The sequence below is a fragment of the Cydia splendana genome, chromosome Z, assembly GCF_910591565.1.
Source record: "Cydia splendana chromosome Z, ilCydSple1.2, whole genome shotgun sequence".
Classification (NCBI taxonomy): Eukaryota; Metazoa; Arthropoda; class Insecta; order Lepidoptera; family Tortricidae; genus Cydia; species Cydia splendana.
Window position 1 is genome coordinate 13664244 of NC_085987.1, and position 24342 is coordinate 13688585.

General features: G+C 35.4%; 2 protein-coding genes across 2 annotated transcripts in view; both read left to right on the top strand.

The window, feature by feature from the left end:
- LOC134804475 (uncharacterized) overlaps window positions 1-24342 on the top strand; it is a 60785-nt gene that overhangs the window by 35476 nt on the left and 967 nt on the right. The gene's annotated exons all lie outside the window — the stretch shown is intronic.
- Window positions 1-24342, top strand: part of LOC134804455 (EF-hand domain-containing protein 1-like) — a 68753-nt gene that overhangs the window by 32807 nt on the left and 11604 nt on the right. The window contains exons 6-10 of the mRNA XM_063777496.1: window positions 6505-6601; window positions 9529-9616; window positions 11872-12022; window positions 21859-21928; window positions 22556-22672. Coding sequence (XP_063633566.1) covers window positions 6505-6601; window positions 9529-9616; window positions 11872-12022; window positions 21859-21928; window positions 22556-22672 — 523 coding nt within the window. The remainder of the gene's footprint in view (window positions 1-6504; window positions 6602-9528; window positions 9617-11871; window positions 12023-21858; window positions 21929-22555; window positions 22673-24342) is intronic.

Below are 24342 nucleotides of genomic sequence, written 5' to 3' on the forward strand. Positions count from 1 at the left end.
ACTTACAACTTAGACTTGTTAAGATATTAGTAGATAAGAAAACTAAAGAAAAATGTAACAAGCACTATAACCAACTTTTTCAGAGCTGTAACATTTTACCTGTTCACGAAAAACTTAAATATCTGTTAGCTGTCGAACAGTATATGTGTCCTAAATTTAAGATCTAAGAGAATCTACACGAAAACGATATGTCGAGCCACAAGCCTCCAATTATTACGGCCGAAGAACAAGGCAGTACCTAATACCGCGTATTTTTAATGTCATACCCCCCGAGCAAAATTTTTCAACAAAAACAATATTTAAGAAAAAAATTAGAAGTCTGTTATTAAATAGTTACGCTAATGCAAGTTAGTCATATTTAGTTTAGTAATTAGCATAGTATTAAGCATGAAGGTATAAACATTTAGGTATAATTGGGTGTATTTCATTCGCCAACAAACTGTTTCGCAGTTTGGCGAAGTTTTGTAATAGTTTTAAGTGTTTTTTGTTTATTAGCAATAAATTAAAAAAAAAAAAAAAAAAAATTTAAAGAAAACAAAATCAAAAAGTATGTTTTATTACGGTGCGGCTAATGCTTTTTCTAGGTACAAGCAACGTTACGTAAGTTTTAAGATAAAGGGTCATTCTGTTTATTAAGTACAAGCGTACCTTAAGCGAATATTCGAAGTCTAAATCTTGCCCTTTATCGCAATTCGCAATTCGCAATCCAAACCTACCGAACTAGGTAATCTAATAACCATGCACCTTTAGCTAACGAATAATCCACCCAGTAGTCAGCCAACTTTTTCTCTTAAATATTCCAATGCCAATTATATAACTTATATAATAGTCGACCATTAGGAATCAAAACTAAACTTGCCAAGACAAATAAAGTCAATAAAGATTCAAAATACAATGGAATTAAAGGCCATTTTACAGGCCTCTTAACGACTAGAAGTTAATTAAAATCAGAAAATTAGTGATTACCTACTAAAATGTTTTCTCTCTTACATACGTGTTTGGATGGTTAAAGTTATATTAATTCACGCTACGATGCTTTTATAATAAAAAGTTTTATCTAGAAATATTGAAAACGTCTAATTTTTGAGTTTTACTTGCTTTTATAAACGTGGGCATCTCAGAGTAGGATGATAAAAACTAGTCAATTTAGTGGATTTCTACAAAATATCATTAATTTTAGCAATATGTGAAAAAAGCTTTTGAATAAAACGATAACAAAGACATATGTAACTCCGTATAAGATGAATAAAGTCTAAGGAAAAAACGTGCCTCGGAAATCAAGAAAAAGTCATTCTCGGATAGATGGCGCACACACCTTTGGCCTATGGTCGACTAGATGGCTTTGACGACACCGTTTCATATTTAACAATTTTAACACATAGGTATCAGTGAATAAACATGGGTCAAAATTATATAAAAATAATAAAATCATTTATTTATCCATATATACAGGGTGGAAAGGCACGACGATCCTTCCCGGAAGTATTAGGTCGTTTAAGTGATACAGAGACTATTGGTAATGGTAAGAATCGTTAATTGAGTAAAAAATAAAAATTGCAAAAATACTACTTTTTAACTGTGGTGATAACCCTATAGCATGTGCACATGACGGCTAGATTAAGGATCTCCGTCGGGAAAGCTCGGGACTTTACACTTTTTTCCGATCGTTGACAGTATCGCAATGATGTATGAATGACGCATAAATGTCAAATAAATCAAATGCATGCAAAAATATTACAAACAATTTTATTACTTTCTTAGATAATTACTTTTTTCCAATATTTAATACTATCTTCTTTTCACATACGGTGTTCAAATGTACCTCCGTGTATTACAACGCCGCCGCAGCCCGTACCCGAGTATGTCGATGCACATGCGATATAGTGTATGCTCTTCGTCATTTATCCTCCGCAGAAAGCACCAATTAGCCTTTGTCTCATTTCGTCCGCAGTTTCACATTCCGTTTGGTTTGGTACACCATATCTTTTACACAGCCCCACAAATTTAAATAGCCACGAGCATCTAACATTTTTATTTGAAGAATATGACATTCAATAAGTATAGTTCAATGAAAATTTAATTTCAAACATCAGACGTCTTGTCTATTTCCTACCACGCAAGAAGGTTTGTTAGTTTGGTATTGAAGAAGTATTTATTCTTGATTTATTCTTAGTATTTCATTTTTGCAAGTTCATTTGGTGCAACTAACACAACCTACTTGTTATTTTTAATTATTTTAGATAGTTTCCAATTATTCGAAAATAATTTTGTGAAACGTGTTAAGAAACTAAAACCTTTTTATCAGTCAAGGAAACCAGAGATATTTATAAGACGATTGCGTACTTTTGAGTGGTTGTCAATGTCACCATTTGAACTGTCGTTGTAAACAATGTTGTGGTTAGTATTATTAATATTAAGGAATAACATAACTATTTCATTCAAGTATTGAACAAGTGGAACCACTAAGAAAGCGAAAATCCTGCAATGATTCTTACCGTGCTGTAAGCAGACCTAAAAATGGTTAGATGGCAACAAATTAGCATAATTTCCTGTCGAATACTGATTGTTTACAAGTAAGTTCATTGACCCTGTCACCTGTTAGGGTTAGAACAAAGTAGTTTTTTGCGTGGATGTTTAAAAGGTCATAATTTAGAAACGGTTGCCCATATTAACATAGTTTCTATGGAGAAAATATAGAGCTTAGGCTAAACTATCTCCCATTTCCGGAAAGGATCGTCGTGCCTTTCCACCCTGTATAATTTTTTTCGATAGTTTTATACGTTTTCATTTTGAGTTTTAGTCGTATGTCGATAGATGGCAGTAAATTTACTGTGACTACAAAATTTACTATGACAGGACCCCTCTATACTATCTATTCACTTTGACGATAATAAACCGACTTTTCCTTCCTTTTCTTATTTTTTTAAAATATTCGAATAATTATATTCGAATATTCGAATATCTCGTCAGAAAAAGTCGATTATTCGAATACCTGAAAGTTTCGAATATTTGCAATCCCTACTCGCAGTGCAAGTGTTAAATTTCTATGTACCTAATAATGACGTATAACTAAATAATACTTGCACTGCGTGTGCTATCAAAATTATTGCCTTATCTTGGAGTGTATTCTGTAGGTATTGGAAAACATTCTAGAGTTTCTAGATTGGTGATACACATAATTATCAACAACCGTCTTATACTACGACTGCTGAATGTTATTATTCTTATTAATCACTTAAGATGCCTTTTTTAGGGTTCCGTAGCCTTTAGAATACATTTATAGTTTTACCACGTCCGTCTGTCTATTTGTTGTCTGTTTGCCGTTTTACTACTTTCTGTCTACTTTCAAGTGGAAAACACGAAACACGAAAGTAGAGCTTAGTACAGGCTCAATTAAAACTATTTTTCATAGGTATCTCATGCTCTGAATGTGGGTCATTGTTGATCTATGAAGATAGCAGAAAGTGATACGTTTCTGCTCTAGTGCTGAAAAGTGCCACATCTATTGCCACATTTCCGATTGGCGTGAAATAGTTATTTACGATACAAGTGCGGAAAAGAGGAAATTCGAAAAGTTCGGTCGTGTTTTAAATCGACACGAGTTGCGAATTACCTATTCGCACTACAACGTTTTACCATATGGCCCTTTAAACTTTTGACATACGCACGAAAAGTGCTATTTTACGAACTAGTGCTGGAAAATAGGACCATAATGTACTGTAAAATTTATTTTTATATTGTCTACTCATTAATTATTGGCGTGGAAATTTATTTTTATATTGTCTAGGTACTCATTAACTAGGTACCTAACTGAGTATATTTATTCCTATCAATTGTATTCCTAACACTATTTACAATTTTGAAATACGTCAAAGCCATCCAACAAATTCAATCAAATCATGATAAATCTAATCGGCTTGCCGAGCTGGCAGGTGTAATAGTGCATCTGATATCCTCTAAGCTCCGACTTTAGTCTCCGTTGTTATTAACGTCAATACACTTCATTTGGAACAGTCAGGTTCAGGTTACCTTCACTCATACAGCGTTGATTTTGAATGACGGATGTTTAATGCCTAATACACATGAAAATCGGAACAATTCACTAAGTATAGCAGTCAACCAATTTTAATTCCAGGCCACTTTTTATCTTGTCCCAGTGACAGCCATGACGGATCTCATTATACCTACTGTAAATTTTTAACCCCGCCGGAACAAAAAAGGTATAGTAGGTAGGTACGCATTACGAATTTAAGGTGAGAGGATCTGTAGATGTTTGTTGGTGTGTTTGTGCATACAAATGAATGTTCCCAATTATTTCTAAAAAGGATCGACCTATTCAGTTGTGGTTTTCTATAAACGTGTTGATATTCAATAGCGATGTTCTGAAATAGGTTTTAACTCAACATATGGCGCAGTTGTAATTTTGTCTTTAAATTTATACCATATTGTGGTACAACGTGAATTGAAAATTGGAGCTATTTAAATGTTAAATGCTGTATAAAGTTACTTCTCAGGTATACGTTTGTAATAATACCTGACGACCACCAGGTGACGTATATAATCCACTTTTTATCGGGGATCTAGCAAATCTTATACTTCGGCAAGCACGTAGGTATGTGTATCTTAGCCAAATGATCGTTTGTGCTAAATAGGTTCAATTTGGCAAAGGCACAGATCATATAACATAGGCATACATATAAATATAACAATCAGGTTGACAAGTAAAATAATAAAATATAAAATTTAAAAAAAATAATAATATAAGACTTAGGAAAAAAATTAGGTACCTCTCGGATCTTTAACAGGGAATGAATTGGATGGAGTTGGAAGGTCAGGAAAATGTCATAACTTTAATAATAATCATCTATAAATACTAAAATAGTACGGTAAATTAGGTTAAACTTGCATTTAAATTTTAAAATGTAGGTATTGTATAATATTAAATTGTTTGAAAGGATTTGCAAGAATGAATACCTACTAATATTGTCAGCGCTATTTGCTGATCTAAATTAATATCAGAAGCAATTTATAGTGAAACTACTTATTACAGCAAGCATAAGCTGTATGGTGGAGTATGATATTAAGCTGCTGTGTGCACGCCGGTACAAAGGGTTAACGCCGGCATGTCACCACGTGTACCGGATTAATATAACACACGTTTGAGGACACTTCCTCGAACGTTAGTTAGGGCCAAGGCCAGTGCCCTAGTCAGTGCCTGCATGATTATTTTGTAACTGTTACTACTCAACTCGTCAAGTTTCTAAATTAAATCATCAGCATAAAGGTGTAGGCTGATTCAGACACGCAGCTGCTGTGGAGTACCACGTCTTGTTGGCGCTAGAGTCATTATCTAATTTAGCCCACTTGCAACTCGGAGTCTCGAAGCTCAAGCCACTTTTAATATTAAAACACACACAGTCATGATCATTCATTCGTGCCCGAGCTCTACTCGCCAGCTACTCCTTTCGTTGTGAGGCTCCGGCTTTCAGGCGGCTTAGCACGGTCGCGTTTTTATCCCTTGTCACCATGCCTGTCACGTTCTAACAAGTATGTAAGTGCGAAAGGGACGCGCATAGTAATAGTCGATAAAAATGGAACCGTGCTGAGCCCGCAGTTCAGAGAGTCGTATCTCGCTTGGTTTCCCCTGATCTACGGCCCAAAGCGAAGTTACACCTACACAGGCTATCGGAGCTCACCATTCCTTAGGTCACCAATCTCTGCACACGGAATACTCTAAACACCCTAAAAACTCTGCAAAATAGCTCGTTACTCAGAAATATATCTATTACACGTAGGTACATAAAATACACACTACAAATAAATAAAAAGTAAACAAAAGCGCAGTCAAATAAAATACCATTTGTTGTTTTAATTATTTTATATTTATTGCACTATATTTGGACGGCTAATTCAACATGTTCGGCGGCGGTACTTACGGTGATAGCCGTACTGCGAAATCTATAATCATAATCTGCTTTCATTTGATACCCCACACGTGTATGTGAAGTACCTACATAGTTTGAGATCAATATGCAGTATTTATTCTACTATTTATTCAACGTCATTTTGATGACGTCATTCCGCTGAAGTAGAAGACCGGCGCCGCTGTCTCCCGGCAGTTATGGCGACTCATTACCATGCCCAACAACATACTAGTGGGTAGCGGTTTCGGGCTCTGAACTTTATCTTAGACCGTTTCCCATAAGGCATAAGACTTGAGACGGACGAAGGCGGATGACGTGGTTGGCGACCGGCGCGGCATTCAAACATAGCTATGACGGCGTCCACCCGCCGCGGCGTCTATTGTGTTACACCTAATAGAGCTGAATTTCCAAAGTAGTGGTGAGCCACTTATGTTATGAGTTTAGTGCATTCTAGTTAATACTGTTCGCCCACCGTTGACCACACGCCGGTCGCCTGTCAGTCGCGGGTGGTGTTATAAGCAGACCGTAGTTTTACTGATATCTTGGGATAATAAATAATTAAATACCTTTGGTTTTTCAGTTTCGACGTGTATTGGGACAATAGAGATGACGAAAACGGAGAACTAACCCACTATAAACTGTTGTACTTCCTTCAAGATGATACGATTTCTATTAAGGTAATTGCCTCATTAAAGGGCAATTGTTAGGTATGTAAGAAATAACGATCCAACGAAGTTTATAACAAATAAAGAGCTTCAATGCGAGAGTAAAACTTTCTTTACCTCCAGAAAGCTCTTAAAACTGTTTAAAATACCCTTGTTGTCTTTTAAATATCCACCTTTAAAAAGTTTGACCAACTCAATTTAATACACACATGTCACTGAAATCAGTTTGTACGCGCATTAAACATTAATTATGCTTTAACTGGATAATAATCAATTCGTATTATATGCCCATTACTACTCATGATATGAATCGAATGCAATCATACAATGATAACTAATAGAGTAATAGCATGTCAATGACATTCGATTAGATTTATTACCATATTGAAGGGTGGGTGTTTTACCCATTATGTCTGTTATTAGTCTATATGTATAGAGACAGTGGTCTCTATACATATAGACGAAGTGTCATGTGAGAAAAGACATCTTTTTGCCTGTAATAAGACATTTTACTATTTTACTTAGCATTAAACCACGGTAAACATCGTCAAAATTCAACGCCTTGAGTAGAGTAAGTATTTAGTAAGTAGGTAAGAAGCCCGTAGACCCATTTGTCTTAAACACGCTACTTACTTATTGTTCCGTGCACAATCTCGAGAATATTACACCAGCGGCAGTGAAGCTTAAACCGCATGAATAATGAAAGCGTTTGTTTTAAAAGGGAAAATTAAATACTAGCATGCAAAATTTACATTAATACCATTAGATAACATCAGTCAAATGTGTTTGAACGCGACACACTGATAAATACATTTTAAATTTTGTCGCTGAACGAAATGGGTTTACTATTTATTAATCATTTAACTAATGTGTTTTCATTGTACAGAATATAGATGAAACATGATGTGCACAATAAAAAATATGGCTGCTATTTAACTGATCACCAGATTTAGTAAAATTTAATACCAAAAATATCCATTTTACCACCCTAAAATAAAAATAACTGAACACCAAAAAAATAAGGCCTAAAAATACAAAAGTACCACCACTTTAATTACGACTGCACTTCAAATTGTATTCAAATACCAAATATATTGAATGATCACCAAAAATCATTAATGATCACCAAATCTTGAAGACCAAATTAATGCGATATTTTCACCCAAATAAACCACTATGATTACCAAAAAATGTATACATATTACCAAATAAAGTAAACTGATGCCAAAATTAAGAAAAGTGGGTTAGGTTAGGTTTGAACTGCGACCCTTACAGAAAAGAAATGCTACTAGAAAAGTGGGTTAGGTTAGGTTTGAACTGCGACCCATACAGAAACGAAATGCTACTAGAAAAGTGGGTTAGGTTTGAACTGCGACCTTTGCAGAAAAGAAATGCTACTAGAAAAGTGGGTTAGGTTAGGTTTGAACTGCGACCCTTACAGAAACAAAATGCTACTAGAAAAGTGGGTTAGGTTAGGTTAGAACTGCGACTGTTACAGAAATAAAATGCTACTAGAAAAAGTTGACGAAGTGGATTAATTAATTTAATAGGATAACGATATATTAAATGTTTGCACATTTTTAATTAAAATGTGGTTACAATTTTTGTGATCATTTACTATTTATGCGTTTACAATGATTATTTTGGAGCCATTTGCTTTAATAGGATAGCAAGATTTAAAAATTTGGTTATCATTTTACATTAAAATGGAGTTCTAATTTTGGTGGTCATTTACTATTTTTGGGTTTACAATGATTATTTTGGTGTCATTTTCTTTAATAGGATAGCAAGATGTAAAAATTTGGTTATCATTTCACATTAAAATGGGGTTTGAAATTTGGTAACCATTGACTATTTTTGGGTTAATACTGATTAGTTTGGTGTCATTTCCTTTAAAAGGATAGTAAAATGTAATAAAATTGGTAATCATTTCACATTAAAATGGTGTTATAATTTTGGTGATCATTCATGATTTTCAGCAGTTCAAACCTAACCTAACCCACTTTTCTTGTAGCATTTCGTCTCTGTGAGGGTCGCAGTTCAAACCTAACCTAACCCACCTTTCTAGTAGCATTTTGTTTCTATAAGGGTCGCAGTTCCGGCCTAACATAGCCCATTTTTCTAGCGGCATTTCGTTTCTGTAAGAGTCGCAGTATAAACTTAACCTAACCCACTTTTTTATTAGCATTTCGTTTCTGTAAGGATCGCAGTTCTAACCTAACCTAACCCACTTATCTGATAGCAGTTCGGTTTTGTGAGGATCGCAGTTCTAACCTAACCTAACCCACTTTTATAGTAGCAATTCGTTTCTGTAAAGGTCGCAGTTCAAACCTAACCTAACCTACTTTTCTAGTAACATTTCGTTTCTGTAAGGGTCGCAGTGCTAACCTAACCCACTTAACTGATAGCAGTTCAAACCTAACCTAGCCTACTTTTCTAGTAGCATTTCAGTATGCTACTAGAAAAGTAGGTTAGGTTAGGTAGGTATGCGGTGCGGGGTACGGGGGGGTTGAGCGGGAGGGGCTAGTAATTTTGGCATCATTTTACTTTATTTGGTAATATGTATACATTTTTTTGTAATCATAGTCGTTTATTTAGGTGAAACTATCGCATTAATTTGGTCTTCAAGATTTGGTGATCATTAATGTTTTTTGGTAATCATTCAATATATTTGGTATTTGAATACAATTTGAAGTGCAGTCGTAATTAAAACGGTGGTACTTTTGTAATTTTAAGCCTTATTTTTTTGGTGTTCAGTAATTTTTTTCGGTAAGCATGATTTTTTTATTTAGGGTACCAAAGTATTTTTTGGTAGTCATTATATTTGTAGCCAAAAAATATTATGCAAACCCTAATATGGTTAAATTACTTACACTTTATGTCATGTATCGAGTTACATTTCTTATAATTGCAGTTTTTCACAGAATCTGTAATTACAGGAGTTGCATGATGGCCGAGGTGGAAAGGAGCCTTTCCCTCTGCTACTGAAAAGACGAAAATTGCCCAAGAAGTGGAAGGAGAGGCCAGGTGAGTTTTAATATACACGGTGTGGCCTGTAACACGAGCAAAGAATTAAAACATAGATTGTACTCCTCAAACGGTGACACTTTTGTTCAACAACTTTTAAAAATTATGAAGTATTTAGACTCCCTATTTTTCATACAAGATAAATATTATCTTTAATGGACGCCATCGCCACGCCATATTATTGTGATGGACGTTGCTTGTCACGCCTTAAACATAACAAAATTCGCAATACATTGCGTCTTAGAATAAACTTTAAAGTGTAATAAAAATCAAACCACAAGTTATTTTTAAAAGTCGCTGAACAAATGTTGGTCAGTATGAGGAGTACAGCCTACAGTTTAATTTTTTGCTCATGTTACAGGCCACACCCGGTATATGGTGGTCAGGTGCTCGTCTTGGGATGTAAATGCGTAATATTATACTTAGAAAATATATAAATAAAACTCCATTGCCAGTAGGTATGTATATATATAATACCACCAATTTAACGACAAAGACGCCTAGAATGTTCATAAAATGTAAAAGATGAGCAAATTGCACAATACTGTCGGGATAATAATGTTAAAAAGGTTGTAAGTGAAGTTTACAATCGCCGCTCTTAAGAATCTCTTAATCTAGAAACGAGTGAACAACTTGCAGAAGTGTCTTGTCTTCATAATTTTCCTGAATCTCTTTAAGAATGAATAGACCGGCCTTCATTAAAAACTTGCGCACAAAGCAAACGACAGCATACTTGCTTTATTATTTTACCCGTTTTAGAGCTAACGAACATTCAGAGTTATATCTCACCCTACGCGGTGTATCATGAACCGTTAATATCATTAATATCAATAAAGCTATATACTTAAACTAATACCAACAAAATATTTGAAGTTAGAAGTTTGTCATTTTTTTCAAATTTATTTGTTCGCCCTGTTCAAATGTTAGAGAGAGGAAGGACACATTATTATGGACTTTTGGAGCAATTATTTCCAAAACTATACGTTAAAATCAACAAAACGCTTTTTGAAACCTTAATATTATTTGAAAGATATAAGTAGACGTTAACTTTTACAAAAAAATTGTTTCACTTTTAGTTTAATTTAATGTATAAATAGTCTGTCCATTTTTCTAAGATCAAGTACGCCAAGTATAGTAAATGTATGGCGAACTAGATCTTAGAAATCGGACAGACTATACCTATAGAGTGTAAAATAGCTGTGACATGCGGACAGACGGAGCCTATAATACAAAAGCAATGAAATTGAAATTCTATTTACATAGGTAATTAATTATTCTATAGAATTATTTTTTTATATGTATTATGAGATTACCGATTAATTCAGCTTAAGCTAGTCTTCAGTTATTATTGAATTTATTATGTTTTATTTATTTTTGTATTGACGTTTATTGAATAAATTATTTAATCAAAAAAATCATTCAGTGTAGTCAATATATGTTTAGGTATCTGACAGTGACACACGAATAGCTAAATCATTTTCTACGCATTTTCTGGGCTTAATAGGTGGGCTTTTAAAATCATGCTATATGTTTGATGTAAGGTGCAGGGGACAATTTCGACTGCGGGGTGATTTCAACTAATCGAAATATCTTCCATGTTTTACATTATTAACTAGAGTCACACACAACACATTTTTGCGCTATCTGGACATGTAATAAAGTAATAATGTAAAACATGGGTGATATTTCGATTAGTAGAAAATGAAGAAATTATCCCGCAGTCGAAATTGCCCCCCTGCACCCTATCTCAAACATTTTCATAAAAAACTTCCAGTCCATGTGCACTTTTGTATATTGAGTAATACAATTTATATTGAGTAATATATTTAATCGTAGCGCGTTTAGTGTATTTTGAACCGGTGGAATAAATCAGTTAAAATACCTAAGACGAGTATTTATAGTAAAACGTAATCGTGCTAGCAGATTTAGTTTCTGGTACACTGAAAGTTAGATGGATGGGCCATTTGAAGGGGTCTCGCGAAAGCTGTAGCGGCCCAATTCGAACTTTAAGATACGTCAGTTAATATATCTAGAAACGATATGAATTAGATACGTCAGTGTCATTTTTGACGTTTCTTCAAACAAAAACGTTAGTTTTGACACTGACACATCTAATCCATATCGTTTCTATATCTATTAATTGGCGTATCTTAAATTTCGAATCGGGCAGTAGATGTCTATTCGAGCCCGGCCTCGAGCACGGGAGGCCTTCGTTACTTTTTTATATGTTCAAAATTATTGCAATTTGATTTCAGTATCATTTCCGTCCATTGTGATGGAGGTGACCGACGAAGAGGTGACCGAGTATTACTCCCCGAGTGACCTAATTGTGGGAAAGACGGTTTTCGTACTCGGTCGTCGTTTTCTCATCAGCGACTGCGACCCATTTACCAGAAAATATTATCAGTAACGTATATTTTTATTTCTAACTAATGTTTACTAAGACAGTGAGTGGGTACCTACTTAAGTTCACATAACTTTATAGTAACTTATAGTATGATATTTTAAAGTGAGGTTTGTTACTTCCTTTACTGAAGGTCGAATTATAATAACCTAATTAATTGTAGGACCGACTACACCGATAACAGCATCCCGCAGTATATTTTTGCATTTCCGTGATTAAAAAATCCAAAAACACTGCGTCATCGTAAGTAGGTACCTATTTTAAGATTGAGCGTGGTGAAGTCCTAAAAAGTCAGAGCAAGATGCTAAAGGACTAACCCCGCCCGGGGCAGTGAGTAAAATTTCTCAAACAATGAACAAAACTGAATGGTGTGTTCGGCGAGGAGAAACCGATCACTCAAGTTAACCCTTAAATGCATGATTTTTTTCTTTTTGCCCGAAATTAATATATGTATCACATAATTGTTTGCTGATTCTAGGAAAAATAGTAAAAAAAATATAACTTCGATTTTCACTGCGAAATCAGTGTTAGAAGTCGAATTGGCTAAATCATATTTATGTAAATATATGTAATTTTCAGTAATAGATAGGTATATGAAATTGTTTACTACCATTAGAAAGGTACACTATTTGTGATATACTCTATGATAAAGTTTTAGGGTTCCGTACCCAAAGGGTAAAACGGGACCCTATTACTAAGACTTCGCTGTCCGTCCGTTCGTCCGTCCGTCCGTCCGTCCGTCCGTCCGTCCGTCTGTCACCAGGCTGTATCTCACGAACCGTGATAGCTAGACAGTTGAAATTTTCACAGATGATGTATTTCTGTTGCCGCTATAACAACAAATACTAAAAACAGAATAAAATAAAGATTTAAATGGGGCTCCCATACAACAAACGTGAGTTTTGACCAAAGTTAAGCAACGTCGGGAGTGGTCAGTACTTGGATGGGTGACCGTTTTTTTTTTTGCTTTTTTTTTTGGTTTTTTTTATATATGGTACGGAACCCTTCGTGCGCGAGTCCGACTCGCACTTGCCCGATTTTTTAAATATAAAATAATTACGAACCCCGAAAACACCGTTCAAAATCACATACTTACTAAAAATTATCACCTTCTGGATTTTTCCAAGCTTTCCGACTTTTCGTCTTAAAACGAATGTAATTTTTATAAATTATAAATTAAAAATATTGCGTAAATTTAACCCTTAAATCATTACCCTACTACTTGACGTTTGGTATAAGGGTCCATATTGGGTTGCATACAAGTTTAGGTCATATCTTTGATGCGCAAAACAATTTGTGTCATAATCATCATTGCGCATACAAATTAAAAGTCATATTATTATGTGTCATACATTTTTAGCCATAATATTTGATGACATACTCAGCAGTTGTCATATATTTTTTGTGCATATAGGTTTTATAATGAATCAAATGTCATACCAGCTAAAAGCATAGTTATCGATACTTATAATGTTTCTACGTATAACGTTTTGTAGCATAATAATTTTCAACCATAATGGTTTACATAAATAATTTAAGAAACTAATTTTAGCCTCTCAACAACTCCTCGAAAAAAACCTTTTCCCCATTATCCGGCCAAACACTTAATTCGACGGAGCCCCGCGTGAGCGGGGCTCCTATTTCTGCGTAGTTTGCCCTTCGGGCATCTAAACTCTAAAGAAACCTAACGAACCTAACCTACCTATTATGATTAGTTTCTTTTATAAAACCGTTTCTCCTACTGGAGGGGGCTCGTCTCCTTCGATCTCCTCTTTTATACGGTCTTTGTGTGGTTATGATTATGACATTTATGACTAAAGTAATATTTGCTTCATAGGTTGCTCACAACCATACATATTTATTTTTCATGCTTTGGTTACAAAATTTTTGAAACTTTATGAAAAAATCATATTATGACCACTATAAATATATGACTTAACTTTTTATGTAACTTAACTTAACTTTTAATACTATGCACTGCAATACTTCGAAAGAAAAACAATTATGGATATCAAGCAGATGACTTAAAATTTTATGCGAATTAAATTAATGACTATAAAAATTATGACATAACTCATTTATGACAAAAACCCAGTTATGCTCAGGAATAATTCTGACTAAAGATTTTTATGACTTACAATTTTATGCATAAAGTGTTATGACAATTTAAAATATGACAAAAGTTGTTATGCGACCAGAGGGAGTCCCTTGGTATAAAGGTGCGTTCAAGAACGTAAGCCTTTTTTTTTAAATCTGTGAGCTGTCTAATACTTTGTAGACATTTGGCAACACTATGCATTTAAGGGTTAAAAGTGCAAAGTTAATTCAGTTACACATTCCCTTGCCGTGTCTTAACAGTGACTTGTCGAAGGAACTCGGTTCATTTCCACTCAATCCGTCTTCAAAGTTCATTTAGGTATATAGTATTGATGTACCTATAAGAAGTTAGTGAAATTAGTTTTCTATGAGATAAAAGTTTTCAACTCAACATCATATTAAGGAAATTTGTGTGAATAGTAAAACCGATTGCCTTTATCGGCAAGCGCTGGTGGCCTAGCGGTAAGAGCGTGCGACTTTCAATCCGGAGGTCGCGGGTTCAAACCCCGGCTCGTACCAATGAGTTATTCGGAACTTATGTACGAAATATCATTTGATATTTGTCAGTCGCTTTTCGGTGAAGGAAAACATCGTGAGGAAACCGGACTAATCCCAATAAGGCCTAGTTTCCCCTCTGGGTTGGAAGGTCAGATGGCAGTCGCTTTCGTAAAAACTAGTGCCTACGTCAAATCATGGGATTAGTTGTTAAGCGGACCCCAGGCTCCCATGAGCCGTGGCAAAAATGCCGGAATAACGCGAGGAAGAAGAAGTAAAACCGATTGCCTTTAGGTACAACAAATAGTGTTATGAAACATTTCGATCTCGATACATTCAATAACTTTGATTTTCAATGTAGAGTAGGTCCTATGGGAAAGGCATATCATTTCACTGACACAGAATTCAGTTCATGTTTCGGGTGTGCTGCACTCCCCAAAGACTCGCTACGTTGTTAGGTAGTCGATTATATTATTAGTAATAATAGTTTGAATGGGATATGACTAAGTCAGTTAGCTTAAAACGTTGTCTTGGCCGTATGTAACATGCGTTAGGTATGTGTGTTATACAAAAAACTGTAGGTTAGGTATTATGTACAGTCAGCTGCAGCGAATAGTGAAAAGTAGGTACCTATTCAAAGGTAGTGTGCTAAGCGAATAGTTATAAAATTATAGTTGAAATTATCAGAGGTGTTTTTTTCGGTTCAAACCTTGATCTGTTAAAAAATGGCATTGTTTCTCTTATGCAGTGCGGCTAGCATAATAAATGTATTTGAACCAGATAAGTGGAAATGTAAAATTTTAAAATTGGCTCGTTTTACACCAAATTATTGTTTATCAAATATTTTAAATTGTGTGTTTCCTTAGTCACACTACTATAAACTGTAATAGATGTCATATATGTATTAAAGTAAAAGTAACGAAGCCCTCGAGCAGTGAAGGCCGGACTCGTTCTTCTCACTCGGTAGGGATTCGGAAGCTAGCCGCACTGCATAAAAGAAACTGTGCCTTTTGTTTCACAGATTAAGGTTTGAGTCTGAAAAATCACCTCAGAAAATTTCAACTAAAACTGACATTATTGAATGAATAGTCTGTTACTAAAGCTAAAATCACTGCTTTACACAATGGTATAATTTCCAAGAATTGAATGTCATTGGCAAGGGAACAATGTTATTGCAGGCACGTGGAAGTTCCCACTACGGTCGTGAGAACCAATGCTGATGGTCACGAATCTACGTCATTTTGTTACTATATCACAACCATGTTACAGTGCTCGTAGTTACCAGAAAATATTACAATTAATACATACAAATATTAGATTCTTAACTATGGTTGCGATTTGCGAGTGTGTAGGCCAAAGTTATTATGATAATGGTCCTTATGACCAATTTTGGACACAGCGACTATTTTGAATAATGGAATAGGTATTTTATGTATTATAGAGACAAGATTAGGTATATACGAGTAGGTACAGTCACCAGCAATAATATGTTACACAATGAAGGCCGCAAAAATATGTGACGCGCTCTTGTTGTACTGCAAATAAGATCGTGTCAGATATTTTTGCGGCCTTCGTTGTGTAACATATTATTGCTGGTGACTGTACCTATTACTTATTTTAGTGTACGTAGGTACGATATACAGCAATATTTTGAAATGTCTCTCCAATAGTCAACTTCTGTATAATAGCAGAGATATACAGGTTGGAACATTTCTAGAGACTGAGCTGAAAGGATAATGTTATCTAAGTGATCTACAATCGAGTTATTATAATCGTAAAGCTGAAGTAACAAGTAAAACAAAATCACTAAAATGAAATACTTTTATATCAGTGACAACCCTACAAAGATATTTACATTTTAAATTGACACGTGTCATGTCATACAATAGGATCTACTTGCTAGGGTTGTAACATACAGATTTATGCACTAATGTTTAACAAACTGTATCTCTAAAACGGTTAGCAATATTAACGTGATTAATAAGTGAAAAATAAAGTACGTAGCCTAAACAATTCCCCGTTTGCGTAAAAGTCCTTCGTTCTGTTCCACCCGATATGTAACTCCATATGAGATGAATAAAGTCTAAGAAAAAAACGTGCCTCGGAAATCAAGAAAAAGTCATTCTCGAATAGATGGCGCCATTACTTTTGGCATTGACGACACCGTTTAATATTTAACAATTTTAACACATATCAGTGAAGAACATGGGTCAATATGGAACAATAAAAATTAAAAATCATTTATCCGTATACATATTTTGATTAATCTATACATTTTCAATTTTATTTTAAGTTTTAATCGTGTGTCGATAGATGGCAGTAAATGTACCGTGACTACAAAATTTACTATGGCAATAGCCCTCTATACTATTCGTTCGTTCAAACCCCGGCTCGTACCAATGAGTTTTTCGAAACTTATGTACGAAATATCATTTGATATTTGTCAGTCGCTTTTCGGTGAAGGAAAACATCGTGAGGAAACCGGACTAATCTCAATAAGGCCTAGTTTCCCCTCTGGGTTGGAAGGTCAGATGGCAGTCGCTTTCTTAAAAACTAGTGCCCACGCCAATTCCTGGGATTAGTCGTCAAGCGGACCCCAGGCTGAATGAGCCGTGGCAAAATGCCGGGATAACGCGAGTAAGAAGAAGAATAGCCCTCTATACTATCTATTCTCTTTGATAATAGTTTATTTATTTATTTTTAATCCAGTAACTTTGTCGAATTTTGTAACCTGGCTCTTTTGCGTCAAATCCGGTAGTTCTGATTTTTTGCAGACTTGTTTATAATGTTGGCCCAATGAATAATACAAGTTTGTGACTTCGAACGCCGAACGCAACTTTGTCAAATATCGAAAAACCCACGAAAATTTCGGTTTTCTTTTAGATTTGGGCGATTATAACCCTAAAGGTCTAGTTTTTGATAGTGCCTTCTCAGGGCGTTTAAAGTGGACTAGATTGGCTACAGTACGAGACTAGAATTGTCTCTGTACATTTGTATTCGTAGGCTAAGTAAGTGCAGTGACTATGTACTTTTGTCTCAGGCGATGCCGCTTGGCACAATTGTTTCTAAGGTCAAACAAAGCTGATTTGAGCCGGTAGACACGAGATCGTACGGTTTTATTTCGGAAACTACTAGATGTACAGAGACAATTCTAGTCTCGTATTGTAGCAAATTTAGTCCACTTTAAACACGTCCTGAGAAGGCACTATCAAAAGGTAGTCCTTTAGGGTTATAATCGCCCAAACCTAAAAAAAAACCGAAATTTTCGCGGGTTTTTCGATATTTGACAAAGTTGCGTTCGGCGCTCGAAGTCACAAACTTGTATTTTATTCATTGGGCCAATATCATATACACGTCTGCAAAAAATCAGAACAACCGGATTTAACGCAAACGCGAAATGTATAAAATTACTGAATTATTTATGCTGTCACGGCAAGAATATACATGTTCTAAATTTTCAAATCCTTTCCCTACTCATATATAATATCCAATCTGCCCAGTACTTGTTCAATGGATGCTTTAACCTATGCACGACAATCTGTCACACGTCGCTACATGTTGCATTATTAATGTATTAACGACCACAGGTACAAAGTAAATTGATCGACAAACTTAATTGCGACTTGTTGTCCTTTGCAATGTAATTACTTTTTCTCAAAAATGGACGGCAAAGTCGACTTTGCCGTTTAAAAAATAGGTTGCGAAGCGCGTAGTTTATGGTCAGTCAAAAATTAAAAAGTTAAAAACATTGCAGAGGGCCTACCGCGAACCACGTCCGAAGTGTTGCCTCTTTGTCGCACTTATAAATTCGTACGTAAGTGTGACAGGGAGGCAACACGTTAAACGTGGTTCGCGGTAGGGCCTCAGTCTCGATTTTGGGACTGCAATGTTGCATACAAATTCCATTATTTGTCGAGTTCCAAACTTTTTAAAAGTTGAAATGGCCATATCAAATGAAGGCACAGGCCCATTAAACAGCCAAACAGATGATTAGTACCGCGACTATTTAGCTGTCTCAAATAGGTTGGCGTATTTTCGGCAGAAAAATACACTTCTATTTTTTTATTAAAAAAATAAAAAGGCGGCAAAGCTAATTTTTTCAATTGTTTCTACTTTTTTCTGTGAAAATATATACGTAAGAAAGTTGCTTTTGTAAAATATTTCTATGATATTTATATTTCTTGCACCATTTTTGAGAAAAGCACTACATATGACTCGGCTGGAAGGCTACTTGCTGGCTTCGGATTCAATTAAACGGACTCCCAAGGTCGTCCGTTTAAAACGAATCCTCAGCCTGCAAGTAGCTACTTCCGAGCCTCGACAATAATGTACTATTTCATATCTCATGCTCTGAAAGTGGGTCGTTGTTGTTCTAAAAGGTGCGCAGAAAGTGATACGTTTATGCTCTAGCGCAGAAAAGTGGTGTACTCCTCTGCGTCCCCGTCCCATGAACAACTGGGTGGAAACAAAATGGAAAAATAGTGTCTTTATTTCCTCGTCTGGAACAATTGGTAATTCTTTAATTTTACAAATCCCACGTTGATCCTTTTTTTATAAAAAATTATGTAAGTAATTTGTTAAAAACAAATTATTCTTGATTTCTTTCGTTGAATTCTATTTACTCGATTTCATAAAGCGGGAACCAAAAGGAATACACCAAAAATATTTTTTTAAACCTTACGCTTGCGTAAATGAGCAAAGGCAGAATCTTATACAGCCACAGTTAAACGTTTGTACGATATTAAATTGGTTTTTAAAGTTATTTAGAACTATATTCATTAAAATAAAATAAAATACAAGATAAAAGTTTCTTATATTATTAATTAAATTGTTATTTAATATTAAAAATACTTTTATTATATTATGACGTGGTGCGGCGCACCATGGTCGCGGTGCGGTCCGGTAGTCTGTTGCGGCTTTTAGAACGAAAAAGTATAAAATTAAAAAAGTACGAGGCAATCCCGCTGATTTTCATACTATAATGAACAAATTATTTTAAAATTGTTGTAGTTTGTAAAAAAATGTGTGTTTTCGTAAATATTGCAATCTAAATGATTTTCGTTAGGGGTGATTAATCTTCACGCATGTAAAGTCTCCGATTGCAAGTAAGTCCTAAGGAAAAAATCATGGCCGTAGGTTTGTTATGTACTTCAATTACTGATTTTGCGAAATTGCCTTGTCTTGTTTGGTTTCCTCGCATTCGATATGAAAAGTAGAGTGTTTAACTCGGGTGAAAGGCACCGTTTCTGTCTCAGACTATTGGCGCTCTCACTGCGTTCGAGCGCCAAACTACCTCGACAGAAATGGGTGCCTTTCAACCCTTGGTTAACAATCTACTAAATATAAACTGGTGGAACAATTTATACAAAAATAGTGATTCTTTAAAAGAAAATTATGGAGATCGGATCGGATCTTATCTAAAATCGTGATTGAGAGCTGCCATAAGAATACATGTGTTGATTGTCCAATGTTAGGTGCTATTTATTTGTAAATATTTTAACGAACAAGTTTCGCCATAATAGTAGTTTATGTGACTGCTACATAAGTGGTTAGGCATTATAATTATGTAACAGTTACATACACTGTTTTTTCTTCTCACATATCAATAGCTGTCTATGATTTGTTCAGGAACCGCATGTTACTACCGGTATTGCGGCGTTGCTTTGTAGGATGTCGCGGATGTGAGGTAGTGTCTCCGAAATATCCCTCACTCATTATACACAGATTGAGCGAGCGATATTTGATCGCTCATTTTATTACGTACCTAGTTTCTAAACAACAATACAAACACAGTTCTGCGGCTACCTACTTAAACTGGCCTTAATGAAACCTTTTTCATGCATGCCACACAACCGTAGTGATTTTTAATTCAGAGACAAACTAAAGTCGGCGCCAGGGTATCGTCTTGGGTCGTCTCATTCGTTTTTCGTCAAGTTCTTAAATTAGTCCTATTCTGCTTTCGTCACTCATTCTACATTGAAAGCCACCGACGATTGTGACGAATGTAGAATGAGTGACGAAAGCCGAATAGGACTAATTAAAGAACTTGACGAAAAACGAATGGGACGACCCAAGACGATACCGGCGTCAGCTGCCATATGATGACCATATTATGTTCGTTCATTCGATAACATAAAATTACATGCGAGATTTGTCAAAATTGTTATGGTTAGACCAAGAAAAGTCTGCAGAGATTTTGGTAGCCCACGCAGTGCAAGTGTCATTATAAACGTCAATCTTCTATAATTATGACTTATAAATAACACTTGCACCGTGTGGGCTATCAAAATCACTGCAGACTTTTCTTGGTCTAACTCTAGCAATGACATTTCATTTTGAATAAAAAACCTCATCTCGACTGAAATAAAAATTGAGGTCGAAAAAGTAGTTTATTTTTCAGAGATGTTCGAAATTTACTATTTGACATAATAACATTTTCACAGATAAGATATTTGTCTAACAACACAGTTTATCTTTATGTTGACCGTAATTTAAATTGCGGTGTTTGAACGCATCATAGAGGGTTTGTGATATGTGTGTGACATGTTTTCTTTACCGATTGTATGTAGGTACTTTGTAATATTTAAAACTTTCGCGTTTTGAACACATATTAACTCACATTTATAGACGGGTCTATCGCTTATTTAATTTATTACCTTTATTTACCGACGTTTCGACACAGGTTTCACTGGTCGTGGTTGCGGCTAACTGATGTCCCAGCCAAATGTCAAAACAGATTTGTGCCGCGATTTGTGTGTGAGAGTTAGCCGCGACCACGACCAGTGAAACCTGTGTCGAAACGTCGCTAAATAAAGGAAATAAAATAAATTTGCGAAGACCCGTCTATAAATGTGAGTGTGTATGTACTTTAGGCTCCCAAATTTTGTTCTCATCAAAATAGATCTTGTGAACTCAATTCGGGAGGTTCATTAGAGTCTACTGAAGAGTTGCACTGTCTTCCTTCTGCTTATTGTATTAAATTATACCTACACTTTGAACACCACATACCTACGTGGATTTTGTAAGTAGGTACTTACAAAATCATATCGAAATGAAGTAGAAGTACTTATTTATGTTAAAATAGACTAAAAAGATTTCTATTTACTTAGTTACAAGTGAAGAGTGTTATTTAAGTAAGGAAATGGTTGAATGCGGCAGAATTAGCTCTAGGAATAATGGAAGGTTGTTAAGGCTGTTGATTAACCTTTTTTAGACTACACTAATTGCTATGTATGTCTATAATTAGAACGATGTTGAACATACAACAGCCGCCGCGCGTGGAGATTCTCGAGAAGAAAACAAAGGAGTTCGTCAAGGTAACTAGTCGTGTCTTTTCACTTTTATCCATTTCTACGCTTTAGATAATTAAAAAAAATATATTTTATATATATATCTGCTTCTTATACAACGCATTCACTAGAATGGTAGGGACGCCGCAAAGTTTATAACCTTGTATTTTATTAACACGTGGAAAGCATAGCATCTGAGGGCCTACCGCAAACGCCGAAGTTCGCAAATTTCGGGTACCATTCTTTGTCACTCTTATTTCGCCTAAATTAGAGTAAAAGAGAAAGTGCCCGCAATTTAACAACTTCGATAATCATGGTAGGCTCTCTGATCCGGCAACTTTGTTCCATGAGATTTCAGGCCTGTGCACACCGGATTGCGTATGTGTGACGTGCACCTACCTAGCTAAGGTGCTACAAGTTACAAGCAGTCATGGAACTGGCCTACAAATTTTAGCGGACCTTTTTAAAAATCCTGAGATACGTTTTTTAGGTACTCGTTCTTTCTATTCAGAATTACAAGCGTTGTGACGTTTCGCTTCCTAGTACTCGTTTTCGAACTCTACATAGGCGATTCAAATGAGATGAAATTATATACGAAATAATAAAGTTAGTTGATGTAAATTGTATTTAGTAGATATATTTTTTCCTTTGTAGGTGTACCCGCCGCACACTGGATTCGGCACTCCGGAGGACTCCCTGCAAAATTGCTTCGGGCTCATACCAAAGCCTCCTCATAAGGACGTCATCAAATATAACCTTAACGCCAATAAGGTAAGTCCCGCATCACGAAATTATTAAAAAAAAGTCGCAAACTATTGTTTTGTTAAACTGTAAATAATTAAATAACAAAATGTCTATGGGATACCAAAAAGTGAACTGCTGTAGTAGAATAATGTTTTGAAATTACTGCACTTATGGGCACTGTATATGTGTATAATAATAGTACGTAGCATCCAAAGTATTCAAATAGTTCGGTACGCCATACAAAATTCTATGGTGTACAGAACTATTTGAATACTTTGGATGCTACCTACTATATGACGCTGACTGTAGGTACATATCTTTATCTGAAAGTTGGAAAGATACTTTGCCATCTCAACTCATTTGAAGTCGCAACAGGCACGGAAATAGTAAAGGATTCTACCGGGTGAACTTTACACGTAATGAGAAATTGCCTATTCCGACATTGATTATTGTAGATTATAGGTATAGATCACTGTTCCGACCCAATTATGAAATAAAGTAAAATTTCGAACTTTTATTAAAAGTATTCGAAAAATTTGAATACATGTTTAATAAAAATTTATCTTCTTCCTCGCGTTATCCCGGCATTTTGCCACGGCTCATGGGAGCCTGGGGTCCGCTTGACAACTAATAAAAATTACATTGAACTTAATAATGTTAATAAATCATGTTTATTGTGAAATTCGACATAACGGACCGCTCCAATTTTCTTGTCGCCGGAGGGAAGATGTCGTTTGACCTGCAATCTCAGGAAGATAGATAGGATTATATTAAGTACAGGACCATAAGTAATAAACTAAGGGTGTTGTTAAGGCCTATAGCGGTTAATTAAGTATTGTTAAAAAAAATGTTCTTGTCGCTCCTAACTAAAATCATTTACATCCACTGATGTTTCCCATACTTATTCAAGTTCAGATCATGTCGTGGATTCCACCCTGTATAAGTCATCTTAATACGAAAACAGTCTCAGCTTCTTCGTCCCCGAGCACAAGTTCTGAGTATTATCAAAGTTACTTTGAAAACGCTACAAACGTATCAGCGAACCTCCAAGTACTACACTGCAAAAAGTTTGCTTGACCTACTCATAAGCTGGTTTCCATTGTCCTTGAACTTCTACATTTTCTACAAAGCTTACTCATACCTACGCAATCTCTGCACTCATCTCATTTAAATAGCTGCAAGCGAATTCTTTTGTACTGTTTATTTTATAATTGTTCTGTGAAAAGCACTGCATTTATTCTATCTAAAATCAAAATTGGTTATTTCTAACGAAAGCGTCGTAGTCATTGTTTTTCATAGAGCATGCATAAATGTCGCTTTTCATCAGAAAAGGATCCTTATGTACATGGAGTATAAGGACTATTTAGGCATGGAACGCCACAAATATTAGTACTAAGCAGGTAATCTCTATGACTCTTCCATATAAGCTCGACAGAGAGACATTAGCGTTTCGTTCGCTACGGCGCAAACGCACTATGGCTAGGCTCCCATATCAGTCCATTGTTCGCTTACTCGTATTACTGCCTTGGTAATATTGTCATCAAAGATTAGCTAGTATACCAAATATCAACTTAATAATACCTAAATCGGGAAAAGCCTGAAGAAAGGCCAGGTCAGAACACCCTAAAACGGCGGGCATGTATAAGGCATGTTATGAAACTGAAGGAAGCGAAAGAGGTATGTCAGGATCGTAGCAA